The sequence below is a fragment of the Anas acuta genome, chromosome 4, assembly GCF_963932015.1.
Source record: "Anas acuta chromosome 4, bAnaAcu1.1, whole genome shotgun sequence".
In the NCBI taxonomy this organism is placed as follows: domain Eukaryota; kingdom Metazoa; phylum Chordata; class Aves; order Anseriformes; family Anatidae; genus Anas; species Anas acuta.
Window position 1 is genome coordinate 26996117 of NC_088982.1, and position 16346 is coordinate 27012462.

Here is a 16346-nt window from a genome sequence, read left to right on the forward strand (position 1 = left end):
GGCTTTCCTGGCGTCTCCATTCAGAAGGAAGGAATTTTATATATATATATATTTTAAATTCTTTCCATATCATCCCACATCTCTGACTTGCAAGGAGTGTAAATAATGATGGGGGAAGGAACTTAGTGCCATATTTAAATCCAGTTGAATGACTTCAGGAGAAACTAAATTCAAGATCATAAATATTGAAGGAAGAAGCTGTTCTTCATTTTGTGTGGTGAACAAAAACACTGATTCAGTAAAAAAAAATGGTATTACGGAATACTTGTGGACAGAAACACCCTGGCCAGTGGTCAGCTTTACTAAATTCCTTTAAGAAAATGAGTCTCGGAAGTGTCATTTTTAAACATCTCACTGCGTTTAATTGGCTGCTTATGGGTAAGCCTTAAAAAAAAAAGTTTACGACAAGAGCAAGTGCCAGAAGTTGAATGAGAGCTGGCTATTGCTTCTTGCTTTGTTTCATTAGATTCTAGTTAGTTGAATGATTTTTTCTTCTTAATAGCCACGGGCAGCATTTTATCATGTTTATAGACATGTCTATTCCTTTTTGCTGTTTGTTGAAAACGACAGGTTTTAGTTATTAGGATCAACATGAATAGACCACTTAGTCAGATTTTCAGAATGAAAGTAAAACACAATGAAATTCTTTTATAGCTCACAAAATATTGCAAATTTTGCAATGCTGACTGAAGGATAGGGAGGGTGGTGGCAATTATTATAAATTACCAAGTTTAGAAAAGAAAGTTAATTAACATTACTAGGATTCTATGTGTTCCTTCTCCCGCCTTCTTTATAGCATTATTCACCAGTTGGTGATGGGAGTACTGAGCTTCCTTGCTCAGAGTTAGGGTCTTCGTGCACAGCTGTTCCCCTATCTCTCTTCCCTTCCACTACAGAAATAAGCCTTATTAGTGTAATCAGTTAAAAAACAAAACAAACAAGCAAAAAAAACCTCTGTACACTGAGATGAGCAGAGGTGATTTCTTCATACATTATAATTTTAACAAGCCTTTGTGTAGGCACAGCTCTGTTTCATTGACTACTTTCCTTTTTCCCTCCTTAAATGTGCTGCAGTGAAAATACGCTGAATCGATGCATTCCTTCTGGCAGTAATAGTTCTCTCTTTGCCAAGATTCTGCGGCTCGTGGAACATTGGCTTCTCTCTTGGTAACTGGTAGGTAGTGAGGATGTTTCAAGGCAGTATTGGACCTTGAGCGTTACTAGAAAAAAGACAGGATGTAGCAGCAATGAAAGCATTTTGGCACATTGTCCACATGTTGGCAGCTGCTGATTCTCAGTTTTATGTCTTCAAGTTTGAGTTCTCTTGTGCACCATTAGATAAAAAAATGGCAGACATCTCTCCAAATGGCTTATGTTTGCTATAGCTGTTTGATACAATCACATTCATGACAAGATCTGTTTTCGTATAGTGTTAGGTGTTTTTGGAAAACTACTTTAAAATGAAAAGTTTAATCTTGCTAGATCAAGTATGACACTTTAATTTTCATCTTTTTTAATCTAATCTTGCACTCATATTGCTGTAGCATGTTTGCTAGGTGGCTTGTCCTCCCTTTGGTGTAATTTTTTTATTTTTTATTAATTTTTTTTTGGCCTTTCTGGGCTTTTTGCCCTGCAAGAAGCTTTACTCTTACAGAATCTGCGCATTTTGCACTGCAAAATTTCTGACACGCTCCTCTGTAACTCTTTGCCATTAAGAGCAAGCACCATTTAAAAGCAAAGCATCACTTCCAGAGTCATAACAGCTTTTTGAGTGTTTTACTCACTCTGTTCCTTGATGCTTCACAAGTGGATGCCATTCTGAAATTCCCAGTAAATTTAGTTTTCTTATCTTAGACAAATATAACACTTCTTGTCTTTCAACAGCTCTGCAAAGGCAGAAAAATTTGCCTCGTGCTGCCTTCAAAACCAAACAGTTTCTTCAAACTCCATCTACAAAAGGAGGTAATTAACTTACAGCCTCTTATCAAGCTCCAGCAAATCTCAGATAACTGTTCACCTGCATTGAATCTCACACATTCTAGATTAATAAAGTTGCTGTTGCATGTTAAGATTAACTAGTGGATCTTGCTGTATCAAAGTATCTAACTTTGGGGTCAAAACATTAAAAATACATCCCTGGATCATGTAGGGAAAGAAAAAACTCTGTGGATAAAATCCAAGGATTGGTGACTTTTAGCATTAATCAGTAAATCTGGATTAGAAAAATAGACATCTGAATCCATATTCACAGGGGCTACGTTCGGATGGGGTTGTTTTGTTGTAACATAAAGTTGTAAAAAAAAAAACAACTTGTAAAAAATCTGTTTTGATTCTGAAACAATATTCAGGCAAATGAAAATATCATCCTTTACTTTGCACTGGAAACAAATGTTAGCAACTTCATCCTTGAACATATGATGTCAACTTTAGTTTAGTGCCCCCATGCACACGTGCTTGTGCCTTCTCTTTTCCTCTCAAAACTGGATGATTATCCCCAACGTGCAATAATTTAGTGTTTTGTTTTTTTTTCTCTTAAGGAATTGGAGTCTTTTGTATATAATATCCCAGTTTGCTAATGGCTGAAGTTGACTTATTTTTGAGAAGAGTACACGATTCAATTAGACAAGTTTTAACAAGTTTTAACATTTGTAATTAATGCTGGCAGCATCGTATGTGACAATCCCTCAATTTCACTGCCAAGATAAAAGCAAGATCATGAGTTTGGTTTCAAATGTAGTTGGTCCTGTTGCCTATTACTAGCTTAGATGATTTCATTTTAAAAATACTTCATTTGGGACCAATTCATTTAATATATATATATATTGTTAGAATCTGTTAAAAATAGTGAGAATCCTTCATGCACATACTGAAGGTGGATAACAAAACACCTTTCAGTGCTTTAATAATGCTAACGTCTTGGAGTCAACTTCATTCCATGCAGAAAGTCTTATTGTCCTGTCTTCCCCTGAAATAACAAAGTATAATGACTTTGAAACAGATTCACGTGGCTGATAGGAGGTTTCTAACTGTCTTCACGACATTTCTTACCAAATGCAGAAAATTTGTTTCAGTGTTCTGCTTTGGCACATGACCATCATCTCGATTCCTTCACAAATCTTTTTGTACTGTCTTTCCAGTTGGCCATGCCTTTGCTGTCAGCTGGTTATCTTGAACACTTACAGTGTTGATGGCCCAGTCTGGAGCTGTTGAAATGTACATAAATTTACTTGTCTTTGAGTTTATACTATTTTCAAGAATTTATTATACCTTAAAGAGGGAGGAACAGAACCCATTCCACTGTCAGTTACATGTTCCAGCTTGTCATGAGTCACTGAAAATGAGGACCCAACGTGGCCTTTTCAGCTATTTGCTGTTTATAGCCCTTGATACGTTGATTTTTGTGTTTCTCATCTAAGCACGAGATTCTTGGGATTATTGAAGCATTGTTCAGAAATGAAACAACTTCAAAAGACTAGATTACTACGAGCAGCAATTTTGTCTCCAGTCTGAATCATTTCATAACAATGGTTACTATTAAACAGCTGCACCTGAATTGATTCTGGTTTCAAGTTGTGGTGCAATCCAGATAATTGTAGCCTCACAGCATCCAACTTTGTCAGGTGGGGATCACTTGCTCCCTGCCTGCAATCAAGGACAGAATCATGAGAGGGTGGGAAATCCAACTGTCGTGACTGCACGGTGACACTGAGTTTGTAATATTGCCACAGATTTTACTTGTAGTTGGTTCTAGTTAGTTGTTTAGTTTCTAAGGGGATGGAGTGGTGTAATGTTGTTAAACACTACCCTTACATGTTTCTATTAAACATCTACCAGTTCAATACTGCAGATGGCTATGCAACATCAAATGGATTTGACTAAGGCAGTACCTCACTCTTTTTAATCCTCTCTTACAAATAGGCCAAATCATGTTTTATTAAATATCCAAAACTGCTCCAAGAAAAAAGATTTCACATGCAGAGCAATTATTAGGCAATTTGCCAATGATTGCATCATGTAGACTGCTTTGGAGATCACTGCACATTGGGAGACAATTAATTCCTTTATGTAAAAGGATGAATACAGCTCTCAGCAATGCCTGCAATGCTTGTGCTGACAGGAAACATGAACTGACAGCTCAAGTTGGAAGCATGGTAAAATATGGTCAACACTGGGGAACAAGAGAACTAATTTGCTGGATACTCGCTTTAATTGGAAAAGTGACGAACTTTCTTCAGTTTCAGGTTTTCATTACTTGCATTTCATACCTTGAACCTATTCCCTATGGTGAAGGTTAGTGCCTGAATTCTCATTAGCAGGCCCAAAAGCTGAATTCAGTTTTTACAGGCTGGCATTGTTCAGCAGGTCAGTTGCTAGCATGGTGCTGGATTTGTATTCCAGCAAGCATGGTGATGAGAAAATTAGCGATAAAAGCTCCCTATGTTTAGACTGTTGAATCACTTGGAAATTGCAGATTTGATTACACACACCAGTGTTACAGGAAATTTCACATTTACAAAAAATTCCTAATATGTCATCCGTCTTAGTCCTAGGAGTACTTTGCTGCCGTTCTTGTCCAGTCATTCTGATGGCAGCGCTTTCCGTAACCCACTATCTGTCTTGACACCAAGGTTTTTGTGTTAAGGGTTTTTATGTATTCTCCTTGCTACTTACCAATTGTCATGTACTGTTGACATCTCTACCACCTTTTTTGTCAGCTTTTCCCATGGGCGGCTTCACGCTGTTTGATTTTGCTGTCAGTGGAAAAGCCCTCTTGGATAATCCAGTAAGGAATCGAATCCAATTCACATCTATAATGAGGCACATATTAATCTTCCTGGACATCCCCTATCAGGGATAGCTTCAAAATACAACCTGCTAATACTACTTCCTCTGTACCCCATTTAGGATTTGTGTTCTTGACGCTAGTCACTAGTCTATTTTTCTCTAACTCCTCTTGTTCTTAGTAGATCTGTTTAGTAAAATGATAGTAAATGCCATGTGAAGGACCATCTTCTTTATGTACAACATCTGTCAAAGAGGAAATCAGCTTTGTCTCTGTGTAAAGAAGTTTATTTAGTAGAAGAAAAAATAGTTCATGCGAGGTCACAATGTAAATGTGGTTTTGTTTTCTTTTCCTGATAGATTTGATTGTCCAGCTGTTACTGAATTCCACCAAAACCCTAATCAGCTTGAAAAGCTGGTGAAATTCCATTAAGAAGATTGATTAGTATTATATTAGATTCAAGTATTCTGTTTATTGATAATTTTTGCTTATTTTGAAAATATTTTGGATGCTCATAAAGAACTGCGCTGAAGATTTGGCGCTACCAAAGGACTTGAATATTCTTGTAGTCAGTATTTCACTGTGAGGATCAATTGTCATTCATTGCCAGCTGTCTATTAAAATTCATAAGTAATTTCTATGTTTATAATAAGTAAGAACTCTTGCTATTGATGGAGTGAAATATAGGTTGTACAAGAATAAAATGTCAGTGGTATACGTTTGTATATGCACCTTGTGTGAAGGGCTTGCACAGACCGTCTAGTTTGCCCTCTAGTAGGTCTAAGCCTATAAATGGGTTTTTACTGGCCTGCTAACCTTTCCCAGGAAGGACTTGGTAAAGACTTGCATTTTACATACTAACTCAGACACAAAGTATTTGAATTCAGCTATTAGTTCTACGGATAATTCAGATAATGTTTATAAGAAGAGGAAGGCTATAAGTTGTCACAGTTGTCTGATACACGTTCCGTAGCTGCATCTTAGTCTCTTTGATTTGGGGAGTTGACTGACCGTATCTTTTTTCTGCCTTTGGACAGTAAATCTTGAACTTGACCATATCGTGAGGTGAATCCCAATGCAGTGGACCTGGTCAAGAAGAGCATAAAAGATGCCCTACTCTCTGAGCTTCATCGTTGCAATTGATGAAGCAGAAATATGCACAGAAATGTGCCATTAGAATCCTCTATTCTTGAATGTGTTGTTTTAGGGATGGAAATTAAGTACACATTTCTGAAGCAGCTAAATTTCTTATTAACAAACACATTCACCTCTATTTCTTTTGATTCAATGGTTATAATGGTTAAAGCCTTAGCATTACTTATAAATCCAGATAAATGTTCATAGTAGGTAAATGGAGCGTTAGAATTACGATATCAAAAACACATGACAAAGAGGACATCTGAATTCCTGTTTCTCATTGCTGCTTGATTGGCTGTACTCCATTACACATTCCATATTGTTTGAATTTGCACATAAAATCATTCCCTGTTTTTAATTTCAGTTATACCGTAAGTTAAGCTTGAAAGTAACTTCTGTATTTTATTTTCCAGTACCTTCTTCAAGTAAATTCCGCTCCCCTGCAGCACCATCTCCCCTAGCTCTCCGACAACCGGTGAAAGCATTTAGTAACCATGGACCCAGTTCTGTTGCTTCTCCAGAAGCCACGCAGCTGACGCACAGCAGTTCTTCACCAGGGCCTCTTGGGGCTCAGAGTTCAGGCTTGCCAAGCCCTGCCAGCAGTATTAACAGCACGACTCTTACCAGACCGGCAGGGACAGCAGGGATGAGGAGTGGTTTACCCAGACCCAGTGCCCCTTCTGCAGGGGGCATCCCAGTGCCTCGCAGCAAACTTGCACAGCCTGTTCGCAGGTGAGTATGTGAAAGGCAGTCTTAATGTGAAGTTTTCGTGTTGTACCTTGGTACGTTGTGTGTGTCTGCTGGTCCTTCTGCCGTTCTTACTTTGGTCTCAGGGTCTTTAGAAATGATGGAAATGGAGCCCCCCTTGTGGACCATTTACATGTCTTTCCAAAATAGATTTGAAGCAAAACTGAGAGAAAAAGACTTGAATTAAAGTGTAAAGATGAAGGAGTGAAGCTGAAATGAATAACAAAAGATACCAAACAAAGTACATAAGTGTCATAGTCTGGGCTGAGAAGGCAATAAGCAATTGTCCTTGTGGTAAAAAAAAATCAGCAAAATGTAGCTGGCAAGTGAAAATCCGTTTTTACCACTGAGTGACACATCCTGAAGTCAGAATTGTTGAAGTTCTTGCAATCCATTTGTCAAGCAATGACACCACAGTAGAACTGTTTCTCTCCTTGGGTAGCTAGAAACTTTGGGAAGGAAGACATGTTAAGGACAGAAGGGGCATCCATAGCATATTCTAAATTTACCATAAATATCAAGGCAGTTAAGACACAGGACACAAGAGAGTTTCCACCTCAAACATAATCTCTGTGCTAGAACCCAGCTGTAGAAGTTGCTTAATATCAGAGTTTTGAAAAGCAACTACAGGAGAAGCTACTTATTAGCTGGAAAGTCTACACAGTTTGTCTTCAGGAGAATAGAAGGAAGTGGTGCACTTAGAATGGCTCGTAATGCCATGCTAACATGCATTGTCACTGGAGGTGTCAAGTGGAAGCCATCCGATGTAAGGAAGCAGTCATCCATGAGGAATATTGAGAATCCCCTGAAACAGAAAGGATAAACACTTGGTCTCCAGTATTAAAGAAAAGATGAAACAGCCATAAATAGCAAAGTGGGAGAATTGTGTTCTGAAGTAAGTGTTGGGCAGGGGAACAACAAGTGACTCTCACAATATTGACTGCTTTGCACTCTGTCAGCAGTGTGAAACTTCATGTAATAAACAGCAGTTGTTTTTGACAGGAAATTCATAATGTGCAAAGTGTGGTTGTCCAAATCACAACTGGTCTTAGAAGTGTTTCACTTATTACGCAGCTGTTGTTTTGAAAGTTTAGGTATACAGCGTACCGTATCTATAGGCAATGCAGTAACAAAGTATCTGTGAACTTCAAAATTTTGATGTAAGCAAAATGTAATACTGTGATATTCTAAATGAGGATTTCCCTGTTTATACATCACTGAAAAAATTGTCAATTTTTAAATAGCAGGAAATCAAACAGTAAAGTTTTCTGTCTTGTTATGCATGTGTTTTTCTGATGTGGTAATTGTCAAGACATAACACATAAACTGAAAATACGTTGGGGTTTATGTTAAGTAAACTATTGCAGAGAAGCAAATGAACAAAGTGTGTATTTTATTTACAAAATGTTTAAGTTCTTATGTATTATAGATGGAGACTTCAGCAGTTTTGTATGAAGCTAAAAGATATCTCGTTTTATTTTAGATCATTACCCACTCCTAAAACCTATGGTAACATGAAAGACGAAAGTTGGAAAGACGGCTGCTATTGAACTGCAAAGTGTAATGCAAAGTTCCAGTGCTCATGGATGCTTCCTCACCAGACTAACAGACAGCTCGATTATACAGACTGTTCAGATGTGACTTTTGGGATTTGTAAAAATTCCAGACCTCTCTGTCTCTAATTAGCACAAACTGGCAGAGATTATAAAGCAGCACTTTAATGACATCTAACATCAGATGTTTGGTGATCATACAATCACTTCCACATTAAATTGCTCTCAGTTCTGTTGTTGGTTTTCGTTTTTGTTTTTTTTTTTTGCTTGCTTGCTAAAAATATATCAATTTGAGCATTTATGACAGTGGCCAATGTCTGGGCAAAAACCTAACGAATGCCAAAGAAATGCCCATCTTGAAAAACAGCAAGTATAACAGTCAACTTAGATTGTCCTAAACTTCATTTTAAACTGTTTTAAATCAGCAAAATGATTGGTGAATATGTACTATTAAAACAAGACCACATTAATCAGAGTGGGTATTCTGATTGCAGACTGCTACAGTGCTAACAGAACATTGCTTTTCACAATTGTTTGAGATTCTCATTGGGGAAAGTGGTACGTACATCCTTCAGAAAGAATCAGAAGTTACTCTGGAGGCTTAGGTAGAACAGTAAATAGTAGCCATGGCTTTTATTAACGTTGAAGGTTTGAATGTAGCAGACGTACACAAACACAATAGTATAGATTGCATCTTTCCAACGTTGATTTATCAGCTTTACATGCTCTTATATGTTTGATTGCCAAAAGGGCTTCGTATCATCTGTACAATCTTTCTAACCTTAACGTTTCTGGCTCAGGAAAGATGGCCTTTGCTATTGTAGCCACATTTTTAACACATGGCACGCTATTTGGGGAAAACTTTTTTTTATAGCAGGTTTCCTTGAAAAGGAAAGAGCAAGTAGTAATGTTGCTTTGTTCGAATACCATACCACTATGCTTGCAGCCTGGAACAAAACTGTAAATGCTGGTAGTTACGGAGAAGGAAACACAACTATGCACTTGTAACATACAAATTTTAAGGTAATGAGTTGACTCTTGATGCCAAATGATATTCATTTAGGTGATGTTCCATGGTATGAGGGAGTTTTCTGTATCCTATTTTTTTACTTTCATCCATTTCTTAAATTGGTTTATTTTAAATTGTAAATATTTTTACAGAAGATATTGCCCATGTAAGTGTGTTTAAATATGTACTTTGCCTTACATATGTGTATCTTACATTACTGGTAACAGAGTATGAAACCTGCTATGTCTGTTTACAAGCTATTAAATTCCTCCAGTGGCTCTGACTTATTCTAACACTCACATTTTGCTCAAAGCAACTCATTCATACAATTACCATTTGAACCATTGTTTTCTGTTCCGGAAGACATCATGCAAAATTTTGTAACTAAAGTTGTATTGGGTGGGACTAGTTAAATGGAAGGGATTTTGTTTGAAGCTTTTTCAGTATTTTGGGTGTACAGTTGATGAAGTAACAGAATGTGAATGGTATCCTTTGTGCAATGACTGACGAACACTACAGGTTGGATTGGATGGTAGGTAGCCTTCAGCCCCGTTAGTATCTGAGGTTGGAACTGCAGGTGTATTTTGATTCCCACCACCATGAGGATAACTAACCCTGAAATTCTGGCACTTGAATTTTAGGCTAGCATTAGCATATTCCTGGATGAAAAGCCATGCAATACTACTTGAGTTGGAAGAAGCCAAATAGGAAGGAGTGAAGACTGATTTGCAGCTCTAATTACTCCAGCAGCTGTAGGCAAGTTTTGGATTGACGAGTGACTTCACACTCCAGACCAAGATCTGTGTCGAGACTTTGAAGTCTGGGTATCAAATATACTGTAATTCAGCAAGGTTTCAGCAGAAGTAAAGAAACTACCTGGCAGCAGTAGACCACTCTTAGGCACTAACGTAGCCTCGTGTCACTTGCTGGTGCAGGTAACGGATGTTAGTTAGGCAGCATCATGTAACTAGTGAGCAGAAGAGATCAAATGCACCTCTTCCCATAAAAGCCTAAATTCTAACATTTCAGCTTTTTATAAAGCAATGCTGCAGTCTTCATTGACAAAAGATGAATTTTAATTGGTGGATTCTATCAAATGCTTAACAGACTTTTAAATTTTGCGATTCAGTTTAGATGACAATATTGGGGTTTTACCATGGCTGCATCAAACTGTTGTAATACGTTTCCTTAAGTTAAGTAATTCATCACTCGGGTAAGTTCAGCTTCAGTTCTGTAAGCATTCTTTCCTCTGCCGTTCTACTCCCCCTGGAATACAGCTAACAACTTCCTGAAGAAACAGACTATCTGTTCACTAAAAGCCTTTGTGCATTACCAGTTTATTGATATCAGGAAATCATGGGGCTCTGTGTTTAGAGATTACTGCAGAAGTGTGGAAATATGGATTTGATAAACTAGTGCCTATGATTTACTTAACTTATGTTTGATATAGTAGTAAGGGTTTTATGAATGTGGATTACTTTGTGTGCCAACAGCTCGGAATTGTTGTATGTATGTAGGCAGAAAGACTTGTTCTGCTTCCAAAGTTATTTAATTTTTTTTTTGTGTTTGAATGTTTTTGTAAGTGTTAAAAGTGTAAAAATATATATATAAAATATTCTTACCACAGAATACTTCCTGGGTCGTTATTTTTACAACAAACTTTATAAAAGCCTTTACACATCTAGAGGGTATTGTTTTAACAGATCTGGGCTTTTTTTTTATTGGTTAGTCTGTTTTCAAGCACTGCATACATTTTTTCAATACTTACCAACATCAGCTACTGCCCCCTACAATTCATGAAGAGACTACAACACCGGATTTGGGTCAGATCTGTGATTTCATGGGTACATTGAGGAACTTGTGCACAGAGGCCTCTGCTCTGGAAGGACACCGCATAATTCAAGTAACATGACTATATATAAATATATATTTTCAGAATATATTCAGAATATAAAACTATATTCTGAATTTTTATGACAGTGATTTTGCTCATCTCTTCTACCACTGCAGTAGGTTGGAAATCATTGAACCTCACAGTTCGGAAACAAATATAACCCCTTGAGTAAGATGACTGGAAGAGCTAATCTACAGGCTTTCCACAAACTCTTAAAATGGAGATCGTTACAGGAGAGATGCCACTTAACAGATCTGTAGCAATAGCACGGCTGTCAGGTTTGGTAAACCAGTCTCCCTAATATGAACGCACCTCTGTGTCACAAGGCATCAGTATGGTTAAGAGCTTTAATTCTGGGTGGGGTGTATGTAATGGTAAATCCGTTTAACAAAATTCAGTGAGGGTCACTGTTAATTGTTTATCCCAGTGTAGTCCACTATTTTGTATTTTATTTACTTACTAAGTAGAACAAGTCTGAGATGAGATTTCTTTAAAAAAAAAAAAATAACCGTGGCCATTCTCTAGTACAAGACTGACACCTACAGGTAGCCCGTCTGCAGTCTCCTTTCAGGAAAATGAGGCTGGGATGTGGGCACCGTGGAGTACACGTGTTTTACATAGACCTTCAGCATAGCAAAGACGCTTTCACTTCAGAGAGTCTCGTGTTAACTCCCTAAACTGAAAGGTGCAAAGGTTACATTGGGCTCACTGGCCCTAGAATTGTTTTCTAAAGGTATTTTCAGCCCTGGTGTGTCACACAGTTGTGCTGTGCATCACTGTCCTCCACATTAGATGGTAAGCTCAGCTGTGACTACGTTAAGCACTCGCAGGACACAAAACTCCACTGGAGTGACTGAACCAAGTTCCAGATCTCAGCAGGATTAAAGGCACAGGTGGCTCAAATGGTTCCCTAACAGCAGTGGTTTGTTAGCATAGTGCCTCATCCACACCTGCTGCAAACAGTGAATTACAAAATATGTCCAGGTGCATTTAATGCTTTCCACAGGCACTGCACCGCACTGCACCTTGGCCACGGACAGACAGGCTGTGGGCTAGACAAGGTGTCCCCTCCTGTAATATCTACTACACAATCTTTGTTCTGCAAGCAGAGCTCTGTACAAATGAAAATTACTGGCAAGACAGGCATAGCTTGTGATAAATCCTCTTCATGATCCTCCTTCAGAAATGAAACTGAAGCAAGTGCTGCCATTTGGAGTCTCCGGGACAAAGTGGGTGAGAGGACATCAGGCAAGCCCTCTGCTCCTCAGTCCCTGCCTTAGCCTCTAATTTATCAGCTCTGTGGTTGTCCATTTATCTTTACTTACCCAACCGCAGAGCCTACAGCAAGGTTATGTTGTTTCTGTCCATCCACTCCAGGGCTAATGCAGACACAAAACCACCATTACCACTGCTTCAGCTGACTTGAATAAGGAGAATTTCGTCCTGATTCTCCTCCGTTTCAAGAAGTGCCTGGATGTCAGCGGCAGCAGTGTGGCATCGCTGCTGTCACCTGGCCTCGGGATCACAAAAAATCATCATGGCACAAGACTAGGACAGAGGGCACTCCTTCAGCTCCCTGCTCTGCCACAATTTCTGATCGCGCTGCCCGTGTGTTCCTGGGGCTCAGCCCTTCATCAATGCCACTTGTGCCTATGTGCCTGGAGAGGGGGGCAGGTGCTCTGCTATTTGGAGAAAAGGGTCGGCGATTCGTGTCGTACCTTGGCTATGGCAGCGGGGTAAGTCACGGATGGAAATTTGGCCAGCTTCAGTTTATAAGACCAAATGTCACAGAGCAGATAATGTCTACTGTAAATGTCAGGGTTGGCAGAATTTTTTCTTCCTGGGGGGAGGTGGAAAAAAATCAACAAAGACTTAATGTATTTATGCTGCCATTCACACAGGCTTAGGTGAACTGAGCTCGGATGGTATTGCCCGGGCTGCGTTTAGGAACATGAGCATCCTGAGGGATGTAACGATGTGCATATGGCAGAGCCCTCAAGCCTGGCACCATCCAGGAGCAGAGCAGCTTTGGTACGGCATAATCCTCTGCTTCAGGTCTGGCAAATTCAGCCTACTTTCTCCTGAACAGAGAGCAGGGATGTTAGTGATACCTGGTGGTCTTCTTACCTCCGCCATTTGCCTCCACATGAAACATTGCAATCCAGGATAAATAACAAGCATATTGCATGGTGTAAGAGCTTGAATGAAGGAGCTAGCAAGAGCCCAAGGCACTGAGACACAGGCTGATGTGACCTCGCCAGCCATCACAGCTTGTAGACCACTGGCAGCAGGAGAAATGGAAGATGCCTCTGCCAAAATAACTTACAACCTGCTGGGCAGGGCTTGCTGCACCATAGCAGCACCTCCCGACTTCTAGCCCTCATTTTAACTTACCTCGACAGAGATGCCACTTCAGATCAGAGCTCCTAAATCCGGGCTGAATACCTCAGCTGTACAGCCAACGTATTACAAAATCATTCCCATCTTTGGTCTCAGGACCCGTGGCCTTTACAGGCACTGTGCTTGCCTCAGCCCAGTCCTAACACTCCAACCCTGTTCTCCTGTGCTGGTGCCCCAACCAAGGTTTTTTTCATTAGCAGGTTGTTTTTATCAGCACGTTCCCACTTCCTGCATGCTCCTAATTATGAAGATAATTAAACAGCATTAATTACCAAAGCAAATTGCTGAAAGCTGTCTACCAGTAACCTCGTCTCAGAAGTCAAAACCCAGATGGATTACATTTATAGACCATTTCTGCCCTCTGCTTTCAGACCTACTTTTCTGTCTTTCGTGCTTTTTAACTCATAAATATTGCTTTGATTGGTTTGTTTTTGTTTTTGTGTTCTCAGGACTCTCCAAACACTAGAGGGTGTCCTTGCTTTTGCTGCAGCTTTCTCTCCAAAGTTAGGTATGGTTGGGTTTCAACTCGCCCCATTGCTCTCCACTTAAGTAAAACTCTTCTTGGGGTCTTGTGTGAATTTATCCCAACTGCATTTATCCCAGGAGTGCTCTGGTCTGAGGCAAGACAAAGCAGTGCAGAGCTGGGCAGGAAAAGCACGCCTCTCATACAGGTGTCTGACTTCATCTAACACAGAAAAGAGACATTTCAGAGTCACTCCTGCACTTCACCCCTTGTTCTTAAAGAGGCCAGCCTATTCCAGATGTTGTGACTGACCACTTCACCACCATCCCTGGCAGTTCTGTCTTGTAGAGTAGTTTTTATGCTTTAGGGCAAGGACTGCTCCTTTGTTTTGTCTTTCATCCATATCACAGAGACTGAAATAGCCCTGCTAGACTTTACTCACTGACAGTGTAGACCTAAACCTCCTTGGCTGTTTAAGAGCTGAAGAACAGAAAGTCCTTGCGCAGAAATCCTGGTGCCTGGTGATCAGAGCTTGCTGTAGGAGAGCAGCGGGTCGCTCTCGCCATGGGTCCTCTGGGTGAGCAGGGCCAATGTGGCTCCAGAGATCGTTTGCTCGTGGCACAAGGCCTGTCCTGCTGAGGGCAGCTGCACTGCTGCTCTAACATGTCAAGAAACTACAACTGAAAACAGGCCCTGTGGGTGCTTATCAGTTGTAGAAACACGGTTCTCCGTGGAGATTTGTTCCTAATGAAGAGCTCGTGCTATGTATGCTGAGTTACTGCTGCAGCCCTGGTAGTAAGGTACAAATCGCCATGTACCACTGCAGCTACAAATGAGCAGCTTGTTTGGAAATTATATGTAAAATGTGTGTGTATGCAATGATTGTTATAACTTTAATACATTAAAATTAATTACATTTCTAATATTTTGTTTTCTGTTATTACCATGGATGGAGCAAAGGCAGCTCCATCCAAAAGGTTACTCATAAGTTACTCATTCTGTACGTGTTTATTCCGATGGTGTTTCCTTTTTTCCTTGAATTCTTTCCTCTGAAACAAAGGTCCGGGGGCTCTTTGTTCCTTCCTCTGAACATCCGACCTTCAAACAGTCCTGCCTGCTTGGCAAGCACCGTGCAAAATGCCAGCTTAATAAAAGTCACAGGAAGCTCTGGCCGCGGGCTTCGGTGCTGTGCTGAGAACCTCTCCTGCCCCTGCCAGCTTGGCTGCGGGCGTGCTCCTGCACCAACTTTCACCAACACAGCTTGGCGTTAGCAGCTCACAGAGGAGGAGGATGAGGCATCAGAGGCTCAGGTACCAGGAGGCCACCACATCCCACCATGCCACCCCAGAGCAAAACCTGCATCTCCTGCCATGGAGATGTCCCCTGGCCTTTTCTGTGAGACCTCTGCAGCCTCCCCACACCAGCTAGTCCCAAGCTTCAGTACCTTTATTTTTTGCTTGCCCTGTCCGTATCTCATCTGAATCTGCCTTACAGCAGCTTAAACCCATTGCAGCTCCATGCTCTTGTCAGATTATTTTCCAAAGCTACTTCCATTTATTTCCTACCCTCTAATCACTCATACCCCAAAGCAGCTGAACATAACCCACAGGCTGGACATTTTTGGCTGATGTTAGAGATGGCAGAAACACTTAAGAATATTACATTTCCTGAGACAAATTAAACTACTCACAAACTCACAGCAGATTTGATTAATTATTTAGATGAAAAAAAAATATATATATATATATGTATATTCATATTCAGCTATATATATATGTCAATTTAAAAAAAAAAAAGGTGCAATTACATCTCATTTAAAAGTTGGCACATCTTAGAAACAGCACAGAAACACAAAGGTTAATGAAAGATTTCAGCAGATACAATCTTTGGATAGCTTTGATTTTACTGTAAAACTGTTTGTTTTTTTAATTTAGCCTGTCCTAGAAGTGAATTTTTGCTAATTTTGGCTACAGACAAAGAATAACCCTTTGTCTGTGCAGCAGCTGACAATGGGCAGCGTTGGTGTCTCCATCTGCACCCCTGGCGAGGGGAGTCCTCTTGGGGGCTGCAGCACAGACTGGAGACCTGCAATGGCTCCAGGTGACACTTCTGGCATTGCTACATCCAAGCCAGCTGCTAAACACAGCACACCAGTGACAATGCTGCCAACCTGCAGCCGAAACACAGAAGTCAGCCTGCAGTACAGTACGGAGGCCAACACCAGTCCTGCACCCTCTTACTCCTCTGGACTTGTCTCACTTCCATTTGTGAACCTTGGGTTTACTTGTGCTCTTCCCCATGACCATAAAAAAGGCTATTTGCTCTTACTAGCAATCTTCTCCACATACAGATAGTTAGAG

At 40.1% G+C, this 16346-nt stretch overlaps 1 protein-coding gene across 2 annotated transcripts in view; it reads left to right on the plus strand.

Moving 5' to 3' along the window:
- SLAIN2 (SLAIN motif family member 2) overlaps nucleotides 1-10860 on the plus strand; it is a 36361-nt gene extending 25501 nt beyond the window's left edge. The window contains exons 7-9 of one of the 2 annotated variants that reach the window (XM_068680290.1): nucleotides 1885-1962; nucleotides 6334-6652; nucleotides 8151-10860. In XM_068680290.1, the coding sequence (XP_068536391.1) occupies nucleotides 1885-1962; nucleotides 6334-6652; nucleotides 8151-8217 (464 nt within the window). In that variant the 3' untranslated portion in view covers nucleotides 8218-10860. The remainder of the gene's footprint in view (nucleotides 1-1884; nucleotides 1963-6333; nucleotides 6653-8150) is intronic. The other variant, XM_068680291.1, reaches the window with a different exon arrangement.
- Nucleotides 10861-16346: the final 5486 nt, after the last annotated feature.